The 18,563-nt window shown below is 53.4% G+C and overlaps 9 protein-coding genes across 9 annotated transcripts; 6 read left to right on the top strand and 3 right to left on the bottom strand.

The window, feature by feature from the left end:
• The first annotated feature begins 169 nt into the window (after positions 1 to 169).
• Positions 170 to 737, top strand: BJX67DRAFT_352225 (uncharacterized protein). The gene is made up of 2 exons (XM_071028995.1): positions 170 to 500; positions 563 to 737. The coding sequence occupies exons 1-2, from the start codon at positions 291 to 293 to the stop codon at positions 713 to 715; spliced, it is 363 nt and encodes a 120-aa protein (XP_070886749.1). The 5' UTR covers positions 170 to 290; the 3' UTR covers positions 716 to 737.
• A 1,010-nt stretch (positions 738 to 1,747) lies between these two features.
• On the bottom strand, positions 1,748 to 5,909 carry BJX67DRAFT_77366 (uncharacterized protein). Its single transcript, XM_071035427.1, has 4 exons — positions 5,613 to 5,909; positions 4,976 to 5,556; positions 2,966 to 4,910; positions 1,748 to 2,909 (listed from the first exon to the last, which is right to left on the bottom strand). Exons 1-4 carry the CDS (start codon positions 5,849 to 5,851, stop codon positions 1,931 to 1,933), a joined length of 3,744 nt encoding a protein of 1,247 aa, XP_070886748.1. The 5' UTR covers positions 5,852 to 5,909; the 3' UTR covers positions 1,748 to 1,930.
• Positions 5,910 to 7,168: 1,259 nt separating this feature from the next.
• BJX67DRAFT_380708 (uncharacterized protein) lies at positions 7,169 to 8,634 on the bottom strand (the record flags this gene model as incomplete). The annotated part of the gene is made up of 5 exons (XM_071032846.1): positions 7,169 to 7,260; positions 7,320 to 7,558; positions 7,626 to 7,716; positions 7,792 to 8,316; positions 8,382 to 8,634. 5 exons carry the CDS (start codon positions 8,632 to 8,634, stop codon positions 7,169 to 7,171), a joined length of 1,200 nt encoding a protein of 399 aa, XP_070886747.1.
• Positions 8,635 to 8,951: 317 nt separating this feature from the next.
• Positions 8,952 to 9,771, top strand: BJX67DRAFT_77279 (uncharacterized protein). Its single transcript, XM_071035426.1, has one exon. It carries the CDS (start codon positions 9,162 to 9,164, stop codon positions 9,660 to 9,662), a length of 501 nt encoding a protein of 166 aa, XP_070886746.1. The 5' UTR covers positions 8,952 to 9,161; the 3' UTR covers positions 9,663 to 9,771.
• On the top strand, positions 9,772 to 11,089 carry BJX67DRAFT_77278 (NAD(P)-binding protein). Its single transcript, XM_071035425.1, has one exon. The coding sequence runs from the start codon at positions 9,881 to 9,883 to the stop codon at positions 10,895 to 10,897; it is 1,017 nt and encodes a 338-aa protein (XP_070886745.1). The 5' UTR covers positions 9,772 to 9,880; the 3' UTR covers positions 10,898 to 11,089.
• A 44-nt stretch (positions 11,090 to 11,133) lies between these two features.
• On the top strand, positions 11,134 to 12,996 carry BJX67DRAFT_352212 (purine-nucleoside phosphorylase). The gene is made up of 4 exons (XM_071028994.1): positions 11,134 to 11,307; positions 11,466 to 11,597; positions 11,653 to 11,800; positions 11,855 to 12,996. Exons 1-4 carry the CDS (start codon positions 11,278 to 11,280, stop codon positions 12,727 to 12,729), a joined length of 1,185 nt encoding a protein of 394 aa, XP_070886744.1. The 5' UTR covers positions 11,134 to 11,277; the 3' UTR covers positions 12,730 to 12,996.
• Positions 12,978 to 14,869, top strand: BJX67DRAFT_352210 (glycoside hydrolase family 76 protein). The gene is made up of 4 exons (XM_071028993.1): positions 12,978 to 13,335; positions 13,400 to 13,644; positions 13,696 to 14,145; positions 14,194 to 14,869. The coding sequence occupies exons 1-4, from the start codon at positions 13,254 to 13,256 to the stop codon at positions 14,791 to 14,793; spliced, it is 1,377 nt and encodes a 458-aa protein (XP_070886743.1). The 5' UTR covers positions 12,978 to 13,253; the 3' UTR covers positions 14,794 to 14,869.
• A 276-nt stretch (positions 14,870 to 15,145) lies between these two features.
• On the bottom strand, positions 15,146 to 16,064 carry BJX67DRAFT_352209 (MARVEL domain-containing protein). The gene is made up of 3 exons (XM_071028992.1): positions 15,887 to 16,064; positions 15,605 to 15,832; positions 15,146 to 15,492 (listed from the first exon to the last, which is right to left on the bottom strand). Exons 1-3 carry the CDS (start codon positions 15,920 to 15,922, stop codon positions 15,226 to 15,228), a joined length of 531 nt encoding a protein of 176 aa, XP_070886742.1. The 5' UTR covers positions 15,923 to 16,064; the 3' UTR covers positions 15,146 to 15,225.
• A 399-nt stretch (positions 16,065 to 16,463) lies between these two features.
• BJX67DRAFT_387645 (uncharacterized protein) lies at positions 16,464 to 18,402 on the top strand (the record flags this gene model as incomplete). Its single annotated transcript, XM_071034247.1, has 9 exons — positions 16,464 to 16,481; positions 16,649 to 16,954; positions 17,018 to 17,143; positions 17,209 to 17,234; positions 17,290 to 17,471; positions 17,526 to 17,600; positions 17,806 to 17,982; positions 18,050 to 18,117; positions 18,208 to 18,402. The coding sequence occupies 9 exons, from the start codon at positions 16,464 to 16,466 to the stop codon at positions 18,400 to 18,402; spliced, it is 1,173 nt and encodes a 390-aa protein (XP_070886741.1).
• Positions 18,403 to 18,563: the final 161 nt, after the last annotated feature.

Raw genomic sequence — 18,563 nt, 5'->3', positions numbered from 1 at the left:
AGAGGCGTGAGAACGGAAGACGCAAGTGAAGCCTGAACACCCAGTTGACCTTGTCGAAACGTCCTCCCGATGCAGTACCTAATAGTCCACCTCGATGCGTACATCAGTTGCCCCAGTCCTCTCTTTGATATCTTGGACGAGGTCCGTGGAACGAATAAATAGCCCCTATCTCGGACCTTACTTCCCGCAAACAGACGTCCTGCGATATCCTCAATGGAAGTCCCCACAAGTGCATCCGAGTCGCCGGGCAGCGCAACAGACTGCTCGCTACCTCTCCCAATGACCATTGCATGCTCCCATGTGCTTATGGTCGTCTCCTGCTCATCGACTATTGTTACTGCCACATTGTACTGCGCAAGGTTGCCGTACCATCCCTAGGTTGCGCCCGTGGCAGCCCCAACCTTGTACAGGATGGCATTGTACTTGATCTCGTCGAATTCGAAGTTTCCGAGACTGTACTCTGTTGGAAGCACGCCAGAGCCGGGGGTCCGGAGGGGTATCTGTGATCCAGACGTCATTAGGCTCATCTACTATCATGGTTTTTGAAGGGGGGATGACGAACCTGGTTGGTTTTGACGGGGTCGCCATTTGGCTCGAGCAACGTCCAGCCCATGTTGGATGGCTGGTTGATATCAGAGGGACGAATTCTTTGCACCCTGAGGCTGCTATGACGCGACCAAAAAGGTACTGTCCAGAGCTGAGCATTCGTTGGTAGATTTCCCTATCGTGCGTATAACTTTCCACTCGGGCCCTCATCTGGGCAGAGTTTCTGCTGTCAGAGGCATTTAGAGGGATTTCCGCTTCTCTGAGCTCCTCTAGCAGCTTGTAACGGGTGGAATCGACATGATCGGGGAGATTTTCTATAAGCTCCTCAATTTGTTTGCGAATAAACTATTAGGTCGGAGCCCCGATGAGCGGCAGTTTGGGAGCGTTGCTGTCGCCTAGAGTAAGCCCGTGGAACTTCCACCCTCGAATGGCTGCAGAAAAGTCAGTGATTTGATAACTTTCATTTCATGCAGGAGCGACAAACCGTCAGCCTCGTGTCCCGATAGGTTAGACTCTGTGGGAACAACACAGTGAGCACACGACGTCGCCAGGGTTCTCCATCTGCCGTTGCGGTCACGGATCTCCCCGACGTTGCTTTTCCCGTCTGAATTCTTTCTGGTTTCAGAGAGGTTCCCGGGGATACTGCCGTGACGCTCTCGTCGCTCGGCCACCCCCTGTACGGATGATGCCGATTGTTCCCCCGTTAACTAAACCCCGTCCCGTCGAATCAGCACGCCCACCGTTGCCAGTTCCCAGGCGACTCACGCTGGAAAGCCTTGCACTCGACGAGTGTCTTGATCGCCACAGTGTCTATTCGTTGCAGCTGTCCATCAGTCGTCGCGGTAAATGAACACCCCTCGCGTACTGTTTGTGGGCGAGATAACTGGGGGGGGAGCCGGGGCGGCATGAGGTGTTAGAACAGAGGGGTCGCTGTGATGATGAGGGACGGTTGGTGTAATGAGGGCTATCAGTAGATCGTCAGGGTAAGCCAGAAGTTGGGGATAAAGGTGGTGGTAACCATTCTTATGTCGTTCGGGGTGGGATCAAAGGTGGAGTGAAGGGCGGGAAGAAGCCAATATCAAGTCTCAGAGGGAGAGTGAAGAAGCCGTTTCTGGAAGTTTGAGCCATTGGTCCACACGAGGTGAAGTTCAATTAACACTTCATCTGCACTGAGTCAAACCTCCCCAAAAGGGAAAACAAGGTGATATCCATGGATCTCAGGCCTCGGGCACCTGGGGCAACGTGAATTGGGGTGGCAGCAAGAACTCTACTAGGTACGTCGTGGTGTGAATATCCCCTTGAGATTTAGTGACTATACCTGGTATACATATCATGGACAGTGGTAACGACAGATAGACACAAGAGATATATCGCCAAGCAAACGTCAATGATGCCATCTCATACTCCGTACTCTCCTCGGCCGGAAAGAGACATGCCGTGGCTCCATCCGAGCCTCGGTCGGCTTTTCGACCGGGCTTCTCTCGTTCGGCGCGTTGGGGAATTCGATACGTCTTTTCATCTCATCCAGAAGTTGCTTGGTGTGTCGAGTATTATTGTGATCCTCTCCCTGCAGGTTCGCCCGAGTCTGGTATACTTCCTCATACAGATCCCGAGCTTCCTCAAAGCGGTGCTGCGAAACGTAAAGATCGGCCAAGTACATCATGCACACAGCGACATCTGCGTGGTCTCTGCCTAGTAGGTCGATGGTCGTGTCAAGAACCTTTTTGAAGAGCTCTTCCGACTCTTTCTCGTTCCCGAGCTCGCGCATTGCTGAAGCGAGCAGTGTCGCGGTGTACAAGGTATGTGGGCTTCTGAAGCCGAATTTCTTCAGCTTCCCCTCATACGCGATGTGGAAGTTCTCTGCGGCTTTCTTCGTCTTCTTGCCACGCGAGTAGCAGTCGCCGAGGTCGTTGATCATGTACAGTGTATTGACATGGTCAGGGCCAAGCTCGGCGAGGTAGCCCTTCACAACACGCTCCTGCAGCTGCTCTGCTTCCTCAAGCTTGTTCCAGCACTCGTAGACAATTGCAAGAGCGTGCGCTACCCAAAGGGTATCCAGATGATCTGGCCCCAACTTGGCCTCGATGTCCACCAACGCTTTTTCAACACGTTCAACGGACTCCTGCGACCTCTCCTTGGTGAAGAGGACCACACCCAAACAACACTGAGTCCAGATAGTGTCCAGGTGTTGCTCGCCGAGGAGGAATTGCTGTCTCGCAAGAACTTCACGGTACATGGCTTCGGCTCTCTCGGTCTGTCCGAGATTCGCATAATACGCAGCAATCATCAACAGAGCACTCAGAGTTTTTGTAGTGTGCTGCGAGTTAAGCAGAGTATGTCGGTTCTCATAAGCCTTTTCGAACCTGGCCCGATACGTTAGTATACAAAGTCACAAAGGGGCGCGAGGTGAGTCACATACAGCTGTACTGTTAGCTCATTTTTCCCAAGCCCTGAATACAGCATCCCCATGTCCAGCATGGCTTCCAGGGTCTCCGGATTTTCAGCTCCAAGAAGTTCCTCTCGCGTCTTCAAGACAAAGCGCCGCAAAGGCTCGGCTTCCTTTGCACGGTTTGAAGAAAAGTACAGACTTGCCAACGAGTCCATTGTCTCAAGCGCATCTGGGTCTGCCTCTCCAAACTTTCTCCGTCCAACAAGCGCCTCCTTATAAAACTTCTCAGCCTCCTCAGACTGTCCCCGGTATTTGAGGACATTTGCGAGGCTCTGAAGTGCCGCAAGAGTTTTCCTGTTGTCTGCCCCTAAGACTTCTGTCAGGCCAGCGTAGACGAACCTGTATAACTCTTCCGCATTCTTCAAGTCACCGCGAATGTCATAAATGGATGCTAAGCGTGTGGCACTATCCAAAGTCTTTGGGTCTACCGGTCCATATGCCATCTTGTTTCCTTGGTAGGCTCGGACTAGTATTTCTTCAGCAACGTGGTAATGACCTTGTTGTCTGAAAGAGGTTGCCATTATATGCAGTGCCTGTAAGAATGCAGGCTCCCGACCATCCTCGGATGCCGGCACATGTCGTTTGATATTCGACCACACCGCTTGGATATGTGGGTGGAGCCGACGATGGATTGCCCAGGCGCTTGCACTGGATTGTTGGAGCGAAGGTAGGGCGCGAGCAACCAGGAGGAGGGCATCCCGGGCGTATTGCGCACGACGTGGTGAATCAAGTCGTTCTCTTATCCAGACGTGAACAACAGGGTGGATGTTGTAAGTGCGTAGCTCTGGAATATTCTCATCCCGCTTGACTAGGCATAATTTGAGGAGAACCGAAAAGGCTTCATGGAAACTAAATCCGTCAGCCTGTAAGTTCCACTCATTATTGTCTCTCAGGAAGGCCGGAACCGTGGGTTCCTCGCCCGTGTTGCGTGATTTATATAGGAGATCGCAGATGTCCCAGTTATTGAGAAATCCGAGCACTTGGAGAAGGGAAGCTGATTTTGGTGAAAGAACCTCCAGTCGCTTGAAGCTCATTTCCCATGTCGTGAACGCCGAATGCTTGTAACCAAGGAAGCCGTCGTTCGGTAGCTGAGACAGCAGGCTCCTCGCGTGAAGCTCGTACGTCGGAAGAAAATTGGCAAGGTCTGAATCAGAGCTGGTTAAATAACCACCGGCCTGATCGATAGCCAGAGGAAGGTATCCAAGGACCTCTGTGATTCGAGCAGCCTCCCTGTGCTGCTTCGATGTGAAAGCCATGTTCGAGGCGTGGGCGAGGAGATCAATTGCGTCCTTTTCGTTCATTTCGTCAATGGGGAAAGCTTGGCCAAAGGCCTGAGCTCCTTTGTCTCGTGTCGTTATGAGGATATCCCCGTCTTGATGGCGAGGTATGAGTTGATCCAGGTTAACTGCTGCTGGGTCGTCGGCGTTATCAAAGATAATCAGAAATGGCTTCTGTTGCCTGCCGAGCCACCTCTTGACGGCGTCGACTACACGCGTCTGACTCTCTGCCGACGACTGGTTGGCCTGATCCTGTTCATCCAGCAAGCCGGAGAATCCGAGCTTCTTGACAGCCTCGATGTAAGTGCTGTCAGGGCACTGGCGCAGCTCTTCGTCGACCACGAGGTGGGCAAACCGCACGAATGCTGCGATAGCCTCTTGTTTTGTATTGCACTCGACGAACAATGCAATCGTATAGGCAGCTTTCCTGCGCTCAAAATATCGCAGGGCAGTTTGGGTCTTCCCGATGCCACCGAGGCCGATGAGAACGGCCACCTGGGGGTTAGCTCTTCGGGCAGCCCTAAAGTACCCCTCAAGTTCGGTAAGCACCTTTCTTCTGCCAGTGAAGTAACGACTGGACACTCGGGAGATGTCTATGTACTCCGGGGCAGCAGTCGTCGCTGGAGGCTGTGGGGAGGCTGTGAGAGAAAGAACCACTTAGCTAAACAGCGATGGACGGGGTAATATTAAGAATAATACATACCTTCTGGCTCACTAGCTGTAACCTGTCCCAGCCTGCGAGCGCAAGTGTCGACCTCGACCTCGGCGTCCCTCAGGTAAGCCTTTGTGGCGGCATCCATCAAGTCAAAGGCTTGCCATTCTTCAAGCTTCACAGCCTGTAACCCTTGCGCCACGTTGAATCGGAAATATTTCCCTTCCTTGTGCAGTCTCCCGCCTTCATCAGCTTTGAAACCCCTAGCAATGTTCTCTGCGTTTGTTGCAAGTTTGGCACAGGCCTTCAGTACTGAGACTCCCATTGACCCTAGCTTCGGGGTGACTGGGGTGCCTGTTCCGATACTTACGACGCAACAGAGTTCTCTCTCACATCCCCATACTTTATTTATCTCACCCATGACAAGGCGTATGGGGTTGTTGTGGACCAAAGCGCCATCAACGTACTCGGCCGGGGGGTTGCCGAACTTCACGGGGGGAAAGAACGTTGGAGCAGCAGAGGTTGCCCGGGCCACTTCCCAGATAGTCCCCTGGGCGCTGTCTTCTTCATCACTGCGGTAGGACCTCATAATCGCCAGTGCGGTGTTGGCAGTGCGTGTTGCGCAAACGAACCTTCGAATTAGGGTTCCGTGGTTAGTAGAAGAATGTGAAGGCTGAGGGGCACTTACACTCGACATTGTTCCTCTTCCTTATTGAAGAACGGGGTATCTTCATTCCCAGTCTCCCTTTTCACAACACGCTTGACGGCTGCAGCGAGCTTTTCCCCGCTGAACCGGTGTGCTCCCACCAGCGCTCTGACGTGGCCTGGCATGAAGAGAGTCTGGGTCCGCTCCCGGAAGACACCCTTTGCCAGCTCGAGATAAGCATCGATGGTTTCCTGAACACCCATCCGGAGCCTCCCAAGCATAATCGCAATTAACCTATCGAGGTCAGCCAGTCCTCCTATCTTTCCTAGTCGTTTCAACAAACCCCCCCGTGCTTGTGCCACATATCATGTCAAAAACCTCACAAGGCTTAACAATATCATACAGGTTATCGGTAGGTTTCATATTGTGCATGATACGTCGGAGAATAATGAGCGACGAGAGGCCACGGACACCTCCGCCATCTGTACCCCGTTAACGATGAGTTCCTAAGAGTCGGGTGGGACGAACCGAGTGAGAGGACTCTCAGTTTCCTCGCCCTCCATGCGGCCGGCCTTTCGAGGGACTTTCCCTCTGGTTTTTCAGACTCGCTAACCAAAATCTCTTTCTGAAGGGACCCCATCGTGGAGCTGGGGAAACAGGCAACCCATGGGGAAACTTGCTGGAGGAGGCGAAGTTCTCTGCATTCCACAAAGACGTTGCAAATCAGACGTTAGAGACACCGAACCGAAGAATCAATAGAATTAAAATGCCATTTCAGCAATGACTGGCGCCGTGAACTCGCGAGGACATAAGAATTGGGCACGACGAGGGCACCATATCCGTTCGGCCGGCCAGATTCGCCAACAACCCTCTATCGACCAATAGGGAATGTCAACGCCTCGAGGGAGCCCTGTGTGAGAGTGGTTGCTTCTTTCTGACTACCCCGTGGTGGGTGTAGCACCTCGGCCGGTGGTCAACCCCCTATTGGGCTGCCAACGTGTTCTCAGCCCTGTTCTCACCTGCTCGCCCTGGATCAACACGAGTGCACCTCCGCCCATGTCGACAAACATGTTCGGGGGTTCCGTCGCATCTGACCACCCAATCGAACCATTCTCCTCTGGAGACGGACACTGGACGCACGATTACTATACGAAGGCCGTCCAAGCACGAGCATATCATGGTAACACGCTAGTCATAACGCGAGGCTGAGAGGTGCATGCATATGCCGGTCAAAGCGCCACGGGCATGCCAGCCTCCGAAGAAATGGTGCATGTCCCTTCTCGGGTGGCACCTTTCCGCGTGGGGTGACCGTGTCCTATATCTGGTTGAAATATGCGCTAGGTCACAGGCTCAGCCTCGCTACGAGAAACAAGATATTTACGACTAGAAGCGCGTGGCTGAACGAGTATATCCAGCTTGGGCTCTTTAAGAGCGCCGCCTTTGGTATGCAGTACGACAAATAACCATTGACACGAGGTGGGAAACCCCCAGTACATTCGACGACGTATGAGGATAATGGAAATAGAAACAGAAAATAACAGTTATTTTATCACAAACACGTACAGAACCGAAGTGAAGAGGTAGTATCTGTCCACAGATTAGCCAAAAACCATGCACCGCAGCTCAATGCTCCGCCTGAACGGGGCATCCTTCCTCGCATTAGGATCCCTCCAGCTCCCATGCGGAGAATCTATCATGTAGGGTCAGTGATAAGAGTTTTTGCTCTGCCAAAATCCCGGCCACACTTACAGTAAGCGGTATCCCCGTCCATCTTATTATCGAACAGCTTGATCAGCATGATATCCTCAGGCGTCATAGCTGACTTATAGAACCACTGGTGCGTGAGCTTATGGCGGATCTCAAACGACTCCTCTGCGTAATGTGGATAGACGACATCGATGGGGACGAGGTCCTCGTGTGCTGTCGACGTGTACGTGCACGCGGCGAGGGGGTATGCCTCGATGACTGGGAGGAGGGGGCGCCAGAGACTGGATAAGTTGTATACAGATGTCAGCCTTGCTATTTCAATCTCATGCTGGTGTGAACGAACCGTACCTAAATATCCTGCACCGCTTCTTGAGTAAATCCGCGGCACGATCACCCATATGGAGCTTGATACGCCCGATGGCCGATCGCGGAGATTGATCTGTTCCAAGGCACCAATCCATCTACATGAGCTGAATCCAGTCAAGTATAAGCCGCACCTGGGCAGCGAACGCACCGCAATGAATCCGCCTCGTAATATCACTAAACCCTCCCTTCCGGTCAACCGGATCCGGACTGCGCCGCACATAGTCGTAAATAAAGCATTCCGTCGCCCCCAGCGACTGAACCAGATAGTCCGCCATCTCGCGCATATATGCGACGACATCGAACGCATGGGCATCGAACCCGAACCCAAATCCAGGCCGGGGCCGCAGCGTAGCGTGCTCGCTCACATGCGTGAACCACGCGAACCCGTCCCTGTCCAGCGTAAACAGGTCCTCGTGCCCGCGCGCATCGGTCAGCATGATCTGCGACCAGGCGCCCTCGAAGTTCGACTGCACGCCGCTCTCCGGCGCAACGGGGACGCGCAGCGCATAAGCCTTTTCGGCTTCGTGGCCGGGCTTGTCCTTGAAGAATTGGACGAGCGAGGTCGTTCGGAAAGGGTTGAATTCCGAGATTGGGTGGGGTTTCTGCAGGCGTAGACATTTCTCGATGAATGCCGCGTCGTGTGTGACCTCTGGTTCGATGAATGCGTGGCCATCTATACAGGTTTGTGAGCTAACCGTATCTATATATCAACACCACCATGGTTAGGTGGGAACGGACAATACTTCGGAGACCAACTGAGCGGCCAGTATATCCACGGCTTCTCCCAGGGCCTGTCGTTGTCGAATTCCCATTTCACCCACGGCGGTATGGCGCCTGAGGGGTCTTTGAGGACGGGACTTGTCGTGTCGTCTTTGCCATCGCCATCACCGTCGCCGTTGCGCGGCTGGTACGGCCACCACTTGCGCCATGGCTGGATACGGCGATCCTCGACCGAACGAGGATCGTAGGAATCAGTGGCATCCTGGAACATTGTGGAGTCGAAGGATACAAGAGTAGGATATTCGGAGTGCAAAAGGAAAGGCCAGAAGTCAGTGATGCAGAGGAAGGATGTAATTTGAAGTCAAGAGTTCTATATTGATTATGTCTACGTCGCTGAAGATGGGCGCGGTCTAACTACTCCACGGCCTGCCAGGTCATTAGCACGCAGATTGAAGAGCCTCGAGTAGAACAGGGGATATGTCGTCCGCCGGGGGACGGACACCTCATGTGTGCATCAGTGAGGCGAGGAGATAATTCCCAACTTCAGAAAATGCACTGGTTTCCTGGATGCAGACAGCGCGAAATGCGAATATAACTCGTATTATTGGTGATTCTGGGTGAAGTATGAGCACTGTGACCCCCACATCCGGCAAACTATCCCTCCAGTTATGTCATCGCCGATGGCAGGGCGATCGTGAAAGGAGAGCGGCCTATGGAGTCCAGAGACCCGGTTTCCATATCTGGAGATAGCTGCGGCTAGGAATGTTTATTGTCTGCAGCTAATTGGAAGCACTGTTGATGAGACCGACGAGGAGACGCTTTGAAACGGGAATATTTCCAGAGAATATTTTTGACGTTACAATACAGCTGTGTCTGAATGTCTCCAGTATGTATGGATACGCAAGGATCTTTCCAGTTATCGCAAGGCTGGTGGCATCGACAGTCGCTGTCAAGGGTGATGTGCACGGACGAGGATGCATCTCTGGTGGTACAGGGCCTTGTGGGACGCGCAAGCTGCGAAGAGCGAAGGAGAGCGCTGACAAGGAGCGCGAGGCTGGAGCCTGTGACAGAGCCGGCCGCATCACGCACCTCGGAGCGGGGCATACCTTGGCACATGGAGATGAGGCTCAACAGCATTTGGCAGGTCCTGGAGATCTCGGTATCTGTCGGAGGGAAGGGGGTGGCGTGTGGTCGTTGCGTGCTCCGGCAGAGGAGGCTGGGGAGAGAGTCACAGAAAGCATAATTCCCGTTCAATCACACAGCTCCCTGGCAGGACAGGCAATAATAGCGCAATTATAGCCTTGCCCACCTGATTGTGCAGCCTTGCCTGCTTCATGCGGAGCAGCCTGCTTTTCCATCTCATCGCAATCCAGGCGCCGGCGTTTCCTGTGTCTGCCTTGCCTACGATTCCTATAAGGACAGCCGGAAAGATCCAAATCTTTGATCAATACCGTCCATAATCTCGCCGAATATTCTCTCTATTGCAGTCTTCGTCGTTGAGAAATCCGCCTTCCAGAATGTCTTCAAAGTACGCAGACGCGCACAAATCCACAAACGGCCCCGGCGATGCGCGCCCAACGGCCCTTCAAATCATCGAAGACCAAGGCCTCACCGGTCAACTCACCGGCAAGGTCATCCTCATCACCGGCTGCTCTTCAGGCATCGGTATCGAAACAGCCAAGGCCCTCGCGACCACCGGCGCAACCCTCTACCTGACCGCACGCGACATCCCAGCGGCCGAAAAGGCACTGGCGGAGATCTTGAAGCCCGGGCAGGTTGAGCTCATCGAGCTGGACCTCAGCACGCTCACCGGCGTGAGAGAAGGCGCAGAGCGCTTCCTCCAGAAAAGCTCACAGCTGAATGTCCTCATCTGCAACGCTGGCGTCATGGCCATCACAGACCTAACGCGGACGCCGGACGGCTTCGAAACCCAATTTGCTGTCAACCACCTCGCGCATTTCCTTCTCTTTGAGCTTCTGAAGGATACACTCTTGGTCTCTTCCTCTCCGGACTTCCAGTCGCGCGTTGTCGCCGTCGCGAGTAGTGGCCACCGCGGCGGTGGGATCCGCGTCGACGACTACAATTATACCAAACGGCCGGACGAATACAATCGATGGGGCGCATACTCTCAGAGTAAGACCGCGAATATCTACTTTGCCAACGAGATCGAGCGTCGCTGGGGCTACCAGGGTCTCCACGCACTATCGCTGACCCCCGGCGCAATCTCGACGGGTATCCAGAGACATCTCCCGCGCGAGGAATCGGAAGAGTATGCCCGTTCCACTTGGAAGACGATGAAGAGCCAAGCGCAGGGTGCAGCGACGACGGTGCTCGCTGCCATCGGCAAGGAATTCGAGGGCAAGGGCGCTGTGTATCTTGAGAATGCGGAGCAGACGGGTCCGTACCCGGAGGATGATCGTGAATATGACCATGTCCCAGATATTCCGGGGTATGCGCCGCATGCTTTCAATGAGGAGTTGGAGGGACGGCTCTGGGCCGATTCTACCAAGATGGCAGGTGGATCCGTGCTGTAGACCGTCTTGTGGTATCTTCTTGAGTCTTAGTCTCCGTTGATGAAATCGATGATCTCTAAGGATTTGTACACAAAACCGGAGTAGTGAACCCGCGTGCAACTTGAACATCGATAGACTCGAGCTTTCATCCTGCTCGGATGTCGAAAGCTTCCATCCTGGCCGCTGTTTATGCTGTTGTGCGTCAGCAATCTGCATAAATTCGGCCGTTCCAGCCTTTTCCGACGAGCCGATCTTACCAAACGCCAAGGATTCCGAACGGTAATTAAACCCGAGTGAGCAGGGATGAGGCGAGTCGGAGCACGCACGGTCCTCAGCCTTTGGCACCAGGTCGCTCTGCAGCAGCGATGATGTGACGTGTTGATCCTCGCAACTGTGATAGGATGCCACGGCACAATCCATCGACGGAAAAGGTATATGCAAGCTGCTTTAATTGTCTCACTCCGCGCCAGGTGTGAGGTGGAATGCGGCTCAAAATTCGCAAGGAGGGAGCGTCGACACTTCCCCAAAGAGCGAAAATTATTCTTCCCCAAATCGCGCCAGTATCTTCACTGTACTGACAAGAGGTTAGCATATCTGTATACGCTCATTCAGAATCATGAGTCTTTTCGGCTCGTTCTTTGGCTACGCGCAAAATGCGCTGGGCCTCTTACACGGCCTTGCGAGAGAGCAGATCGCCCCTAAAATCCTCATCGTCACGATGGTATGTCAATATCCAGCAGCCTCAACAAGCCATCCCATGTACTGACCTCGTCCAGTTCAGCCAGGAGGCATCAAACTGGCTCGCGGAGGATAGCGCGCTGAAACTTGACCACACCATCCACGTCCCAGGCCTCTCGCACGGCTACGAACAAGTCCACTGCACTGCAGACAAGAGCATCTGTCTGATGGTAACAGGAATAGCACGTAAGGTCTCGGGCACTCCTCTTATCTGTTCCGGTGCAGCTAAGCGTCCAGCAGTGGTAAATGCCGCCCTCGCTCTATCGGCCCTCACCACGTCAAACATCTTCGACTTCTCCAAAACATACTTCCTTCTCTCCGGCATTGGCGGCGTGAATCCAAAGGTCGCCACGATCGGCTCGGTCGCCGTCGCCAAATTCGCCGTTCAGGTCGACACGCAGCTCGAGTTCGACGGGCGCGAGATCCCCTCATCCTGGACGACCGGGTACGTACCGATGGGCGCGCCCTCGCACGATTCGTGGCCGGACACAATCATGGGTAACGAAGTTTTCGAGCTCAACGACAATCTCCGGCAAATTGCCATTTCCTTGAGTAAAAAGGCAACTCTCGTTGACTCAGACGATGCGGCCAAAAACCGAGCGCTGTATGCCGATTCTCCTGGAGGCATCTATGACGCCGCAACGACAGAGCCGGATATCATTGAAGGCGATGTCACGGCGAGCAACATGTTCTTCCATGGTCGACTTCTGGGCGAGGGGTTCGAGAACGTCGTTAAGCTATACACGTCCGGTCACGCACAGTACTACATGACGGCAATGGAGGACACGGGGACCTTAGCGGCACTCTTCAGGGCGGCGCTTCAGAACCGGCTGGACTTTTCCCGTATTATTCTCATGCGGGCTGGGTCAAATTTCGACCGCAGCTATTCGCTCGACGAGGTTGCGTCGCTCCCGTTTGTCTTCGATCATGGAGGTTTCGCGCCCGCGTGTCGCAATCTCTACCTTTCTGGGATCAAGGTTGTGGAGGGGATTCTGGACGGGTGGTCGATGCAGTTCGAGAAGGGGGTCAAGGCGGACAACTACGTTGGCGATATCTTTGGCTCGCTGGGTGGGACGCCGGATTTTGGGCCCGAGAGTTGCTTTCCCAAGGAGTAGCTGGTTAGCTCTTTGTCCTCCCAAGATTGGACGCTGTCTGGTGGGAACGTTCGCGAGGATCACGTGTATGCTGCTACCTTTACGTTTTCGGGATCAATAGTCGGTTAGGTGGTCGGAGACCTTGCACTGAGTTCATCATTATTAGGTGACACCGGTCCGGAGCTGTCACGTTTCATGATCGGAGAGATTGAGCTCTGGGCGCCATACTCAATTTGAGAGACTTCGTTATCCTGCAGCCTGGTGACAGGGTCAGGCCAGGGGAAGGAACACGCGGACATGACGCAACGTTGCAGAAAACAAGCCTTGGGCCGCAAAGCTTCTGACAAATCGTCTAAATTTGTGAGCCACTGAGCCGCCGCATGCGGACGCCCCGCTTCCATGTCGGAACACTATTGGGTGGCAGCCCCCACTTGGTGCTGAGCTAAGCAGCTAAGACTTTGCCGATTCTCTTGGCGCTGAGGTGCTCTTTGCTCTTCTCCGGCTCTCTGCACCTCGCCGTCGGTCGCATCTCCAATCTCACAGCCATGATGCGCCTCTTCACACTGGCGGCCTTCCTGGCCTCTCTCGGCCTTATTTCAGCGTTACAAATCGATCTCAATGATCTTGGTATGCTCTGCCCCTTATTCCCCCGCACGATCGCCGCATTCCGAGGCTAATGCATGCATTCCAGCCACCATCAAGGATGCCGCCTCGAAAACGGCCTACGGATCGCTGCTGTGGTACCCCGGGAACGAAACAGGCCAAATTCCAGGCGCTTTTCCAGAAAAATGGTGGGAAGGAAGTGCCTTGTTCCTCAGTCTGATCCTGTACTGGCACTATACGGGTGATGATCAGTACAACGACCTCGTCATACAGGGGATGCAGTGGCAGGCCGGGAACGGGGACTACATGCCGGCGAACTACAGTAGTTATCTTGTGCGACCTTCGTCCTCTCCATTCTCTAACCACACACACTCACGAGAGTAGGGAAACGATGACCAGTTCTTCTGGGGCTGCGCCGCCATGACCGCCGCCGAGGTCAACTTTCCCGAAGACGATAGCGGATACTCGTGGCTGTCGCTCGCTCAAGGGGTGTTCAACTCGCAGGTTGCGCGGTGGGATGAGACGAATTGTGGCGGTGGTTTGCGGTGGCAGATTTTCCCGTACCAGGGCGGGTATTCGATGAAGAACTCCATCTCCAACGGCGGTCTCTTCCAGTTGGCTGCACGTCTCGCGCGCTATACCACCAATGATACATATGCGAAATGGGCGGACAAAATCTGGGATTGGTCTGCCTCGTCGCCGTTGCTCAATAACCAGACCTGGAACGTCGCCGATTCAACGGACGTCGATAATCAATGCTCAACGCAGGGGAATAACCAGTGGTCCTACAACTACGGCGCGTACCTAATGGGCGCAGCCTACATGTACAACTACGTTTGTTCCCCGAATCCTATGTTCTTGTGCAGTCACTAACTTGAGCAGACTGAAAAAGCAACCTGGAAAACCGCCGTCGACGGCCTCCTCGGTAGAATCCTCGGCACGTTCTTCCCGAAGGAAATGGGCGGCGGCGAAATCATGGCCGAGTATCTCTGCGAGCCCAAGGAACTCTGCAACTACAACGAAATCCTGTTCAAGGGCATCGTCGCCTCCTGGATGGCCTTCGTCTCGCTCATCGTCCCAGAAACCTACGGCCAGATCTTCCCGAAGCTGCAGACCTCCGCCCAGGCCGCCGCCCAGTCCTGCAGCGGGATGAACAACAACACGTGCGGCGTGCGCTGGTACCAGTCTAAATGGGACGGATGGGTCGGGATGGAGGAGCAGATCATTGCGACGGATATCCTTGCCTCCGTGCTTGTGTCGGAGGAGAAGAAGGGGCCCCTTAGTTCGACGACGGGAGGAAACAGCGCCAGCAATCCCGCCGCTGGTCTCGGCGATGACAATGGGGGACCCAATGGATCACCGAAACCGATTACAACGGCTGATCGGGCGGGCGCCGGGATTCTGACTGTCCTCTTCGTCGCGGCTTGGGGAGGGATGGTGTCGTGGATGGTTTTGGGAGAGCGCGGGGGCGGAGCGTCTTGAACCTTAGCGATTGCTGTTAATATTGAGTCTTAGTATAAATATGTTTGTGAATACGATGATATAGCAAGATGAATACATGCCTCATTTGGTCTTGAAGGTAGTTACGGCTTGTTAAAGTTGATCATTCGGACGACCGGATGGTGGGCGCATCGGCGAAGTGGATACAAACCAATTCGACGCGATTGAAGGCTGCGCAAAAATAACGTGGAGCGGCATATTAGAAAAAAATCAAACGAATACAACCACAATACATGCAACAGGCATAAATCATTACCAAGGCATCCCAGCCTCCCCATCAATCCGTCCATGCAACTCATACTCCCCCGAAGGCCCCACCACTCCCCATTGCCCATGGACCTCGATATATATCATCTGATAAGGCGAGTCGCCTCGACCCCCATTCATTCATCCCAATCCCCAACCCCACATCACTCAAGCATAACTAACCCCCTTACTCCCGCCCCGTCCTCCCCTCGCAACAAAAAAACTATACCCGACAACCCCCAAGCAGGTCACAAAGCTAATAAACATAAACGCGCTGTCCGCCCTTGCAGAGGTGCACCGGCTCTTCCACTTCTCCGGCCCATACCAGCAGAACGTGTCGTCCCCGAGATCATCGCAGCCGCCGTTAACGAGCGAGTTTCGTGCTGTTTCCAGGGGGTTTGAGCAGCTTGTGTTGCGGAGGAGGACCGTGTACGCCTGCATTTTTCAACATTAGTATTAGACCGGGAGGGCTAGTATGTAAGGAAAGGAGGGTAAAAGTGGAGTGAGTAGGTATGGATTTGGGGGCGGGGGGCGGGGGGGGACGTACAATCCCAGCGGCAAGCATCGTCAGGGCAGAAAGCCCATCTAGCGCCCATGTTATTATTCCCTCCAGAGACGAGGCGAACAGCGAGGCGATCCCGACCAGGGCGACGACGATCCCGAACCCGCCACAGAATGCGGCGTACCCTGTTGCAGCGGGGACGGGCTGGAAATCTGTGTGCTGGCTGCGGGCGAGGTCGACGGAGATTCCGAAGACGATTATAGCGAAGATGGCCTGTCGAGGTTGTTAGTTGATTTTGAGAGTAGGGGTTGAGAGAGGGGGGCTGACTTGTAGGCCGCGCAGGATCGAGGTGATTAGTTGCATGTTGGATACTGGGAATGGTGTCTATTGTTGTTCTCGCGAGTTTACCAGAGACCTCAAGACTGGATTTAGATAGGACAAGGGGAGGAGGAGGAATTCAGAGTCGGACCCTTGGGAGCGGGTTCTTTATAAGACTCTCGGCGGCTTAGTCTTCGGGCAGTATCTTTATTTCGTGAATCACTTGTCCAACATCTCTGCGGCGCAGTCAATCCGTTGGATGGGGGCGGAGTCCTGGACGCATCGAAGCGCCAGTGGAGGCTCAGAGGATGTGTTGGTCGCCAATCCCTGCCGGCGTTAGCGTCGCACAGGACGCATTCTGAGGCAAGGGTCAGAACTTTGGATGGACATGGTCTCTTCGCGCTAAATGACTCGTGGTGGTTTGTTGTTCGTCGGGACGGGGCGCTAACTGAGGCGGCACATAGAGTTGGTCAACATTGATCCTCGCTGGCGACAAGCAGGTGCATCTCCAGTCGAAGTCTGGAGTCGCTTCTCTCGTGCCTTCAAGGTTCCTGGGTTTCATGGCCTCAGGGGCGATGCCCCGGTGATGACTCGTGCCGAACAGGTCCATCATCCGCGGCATTTTCCAGGGCTCTTTTCACGTTCGCAATCGTCATGCCTCTGGGAAACATTTTCAACAAATGTCGGAGCCCTTTGCAAACATTTCCCAGAAAGGCCAGGCTGTTCCTGCTCTCACGTCGACGTTATGCTTCGTCGGACGCTCCACCCCAGACGGCAAACATCGTCCGCAATCCACAGGATTTCTTCCGTTATACCAGTGGACGATGGGTTTGGGATGAGAGTAAACAGCTTCAAGAAAGATACCGTGAATTCAACATACTTGAGCTGCAGCAAATTGCCATGCAACACGTATCTTATAGATCCTGTGTTATGATGGAAAAGCTAGGGGAAGGATCGTACAACAAGTCCTTCAAGCTCACGATGGGCAATGGGAAGATCGTTATTGCTCGAATTCCAAATCCAAATGCTGGACCAGCTTTCTTAACAACCGCGTCGGAGGTTGCTACGATGGACTTTGTGAGTAGCCTTTACCGTCAATCTTTGTAATCCACCACTCTTCTGATCTAACCGATCCTTCAGTTGAGAAATGTGCTCCACGTCCCAGCCCCTGAAATTCTCGTGTGGAGTTCTGCTGTTGATTCTGCAAATCCTGTGGGCGCCGAGTACATCATCATGGAGCATGCTGCAGGTAAAAATCTCGCCGAGGTTTGGGATGATATGGACTTGAACATAAGCTTCAGACAATGCAGGATGTCGTGGCTATCTAACAGAAACTGCTATCTATAAAATTCTCCAGGTACGTATACCAATGACGAGAGAACAAGATTTCATACAATCTCTCACCAGAGCAGATATGGCTGCGTTTTCTATACGAAAGATGCACCTCTTGGGTCTCGCCCTGCAAGAGTCGATGGAGACAAACTGTCGACTGGACAAAAGAACGACAATGCAGAGCGATTTTCTGTTGGGCCAATGGTTGACACCACGTTCTGGACCAAGGGGCGAGGCGATATGGAGATTGACCGTGGACCATGTATGGTTGCTTCGGCATTTTTCTTGTCATAGGCAGACACTGATCGTTATACAGGGATTGCTGCAGTAGAATATATCAAAGCTTTTTCCTTTCGAGAGATATGTTGGATCCAAAAGCATGCGACGCCACGTTCTCTTGACGACCCATTATTCGTTTCGTTTCCCACAGCCAGAACAGCCCTGCCGAACACATCTCTCTCCTTCAGAGATATCTATCTGTTGCTCCTCATTTGATTCCACGGGATGAAGATATACTGGGATCGTTCTTGTGGCATTCAGACCTTCGACGCCTAATATCTTTGTCGACGACAACGGCCATATTACTAGCATCATAGATTGGCAAAGTACATGCGCTGGTCCTTTGTTCCTTGAAGGCCGTCGTTCGCACTTTCTCGACTACCATGGCGACTTGCTGCTTGAACTGCCCGAAAACTTCAAGCAGCTGGATGCTGATTCCCAGACTGCTCTGAGGGGCAAGTTACCGGGGCGATCCTATTATACCTCTATGAGAAGTATACGGCGGAAAAGAACCCGATTTTAAACAAAGTGTTCCGGTCCCAAACGGAAAGACCATCACAGATCCAATCCTTTTTGTAGGGAATACATGGGATGGAGATGTCTTACCACTGCGGGAGTCTTTAATAAGAGTACAAAAGTAAGTGTTTTCCATACATTCTCGAAGTGTGCTGACAAAAGATGTTTGAAAGCAGTGGGATTCACTTGGCCACCGGTCTGAGTGTCCTACCAACTTCTCTCCGGAGGAAATTAGCAAACACTCCGAGGATGGTGAAGGCTGGAATGAAATTCAGGACTTCTGGGATGCCGTTTCAGGAATTATGGGCAGGGACGGCTGGACATCCCATGCAACATATGATCAGGCTCTTTGCTGTTTATTCCCAGATCCGGGCTCAAGAACCTCCGCAATGAAGTGATGGCGGATAGCGCCAGAGTAATCAGTTCCGAGCGGACGCAAAGACCCGTAATGCCTTTGCATGTTCGGTACCATAGAAGCCCCAAACGGTTGAAGAGAAGTCTTCGTCGCTGCGTTCCATCCACCACCGTGGAAAGCGGTGGTCAGGAAACGATCATCCAC

The sequence above is a fragment of the Aspergillus lucknowensis genome (genome assembly GCF_044049455.1).
Source record: "Aspergillus lucknowensis strain CBS 449.75 chromosome Unknown BJX67scaffold_17, whole genome shotgun sequence".
NCBI classification, from domain to species: Eukaryota; Fungi; Ascomycota; class Eurotiomycetes; order Eurotiales; family Aspergillaceae; genus Aspergillus; species Aspergillus lucknowensis.
The sequence above is the reverse complement of the archived record's forward strand: the minus strand, read 5'-3'. Positions and strand labels throughout refer to the sequence as shown.

Excerpts from the sequence above, each read along its gene's own strand:
- BJX67DRAFT_352225 (XM_071028995.1), top strand. The coding sequence starts at position 291 with ATGCTCCCATGTGCTTATGGTCGTCTCCTGCTCATCGACTATTGTTAC. Across the intron at positions 501-562 it reads CCGGGGGTCCGGAGGGGTAT|CTGGTTGGTTTTGACGGGGT; the intron begins CTGTGATCCAGA and ends GGGATGACGAAC.
- BJX67DRAFT_77366 (XM_071035427.1), bottom strand. The coding sequence starts at position 5,851 with ATGCTTGGGAGGCTCCGGATGGGTGTTCAGGAAACCATCGATGCTTAT. Across the intron at positions 5,557-5,612 it reads GAAGAGGAACAATGTCGAGT|GTTCGTTTGCGCAACACGCA; the intron begins GTAAGTGCCCCT and ends CCTAATTCGAAG. Across the intron at positions 2,910-2,965 it reads AATGAGCTAACAGTACAGCT|GTTCGAAAAGGCTTATGAGA; the intron begins GTATGTGACTCA and ends GTATCGGGCCAG.
- BJX67DRAFT_77279 (XM_071035426.1), top strand. The coding sequence starts at position 9,162 with ATGAGACCGACGAGGAGACGCTTTGAAACGGGAATATTTCCAGAGAAT.
- BJX67DRAFT_77278 (XM_071035425.1), top strand. The coding sequence starts at position 9,881 with ATGTCTTCAAAGTACGCAGACGCGCACAAATCCACAAACGGCCCCGGC.
- BJX67DRAFT_352212 (XM_071028994.1), top strand. The coding sequence starts at position 11,278 with ATGCCACGGCACAATCCATCGACGGAAAAG. Across the intron at positions 11,308-11,465 it reads ACAATCCATCGACGGAAAAG|CATATCTGTATACGCTCATT; the intron begins GTATATGCAAGC and ends ACAAGAGGTTAG. Across the intron at positions 11,801-11,854 it reads GATGGTAACAGGAATAGCAC|TGGTAAATGCCGCCCTCGCT; the intron begins GTAAGGTCTCGG and ends AGCGTCCAGCAG.
- BJX67DRAFT_352210 (XM_071028993.1), top strand. The coding sequence starts at position 13,254 with ATGATGCGCCTCTTCACACTGGCGGCCTTCCTGGCCTCTCTCGGCCTT. Across the intron at positions 13,336-13,399 it reads AATCGATCTCAATGATCTTG|CCACCATCAAGGATGCCGCC; the intron begins GTATGCTCTGCC and ends CATGCATTCCAG. Across the intron at positions 14,146-14,193 it reads CAGCCTACATGTACAACTAC|ACTGAAAAAGCAACCTGGAA; the intron begins GTTTGTTCCCCG and ends TAACTTGAGCAG.
- BJX67DRAFT_352209 (XM_071028992.1), bottom strand. The coding sequence starts at position 15,922 with ATGCAACTAATCACCTCGATCCTGCGCGGCCTACAA. Across the intron at positions 15,833-15,886 it reads CGATCCTGCGCGGCCTACAA|GCCATCTTCGCTATAATCGT; the intron begins GTCAGCCCCCCT and ends CAACCTCGACAG. Across the intron at positions 15,493-15,604 it reads CGATGCTTGCCGCTGGGATT|GCGTACACGGTCCTCCTCCG; the intron begins GTACGTCCCCCC and ends TGAAAAATGCAG.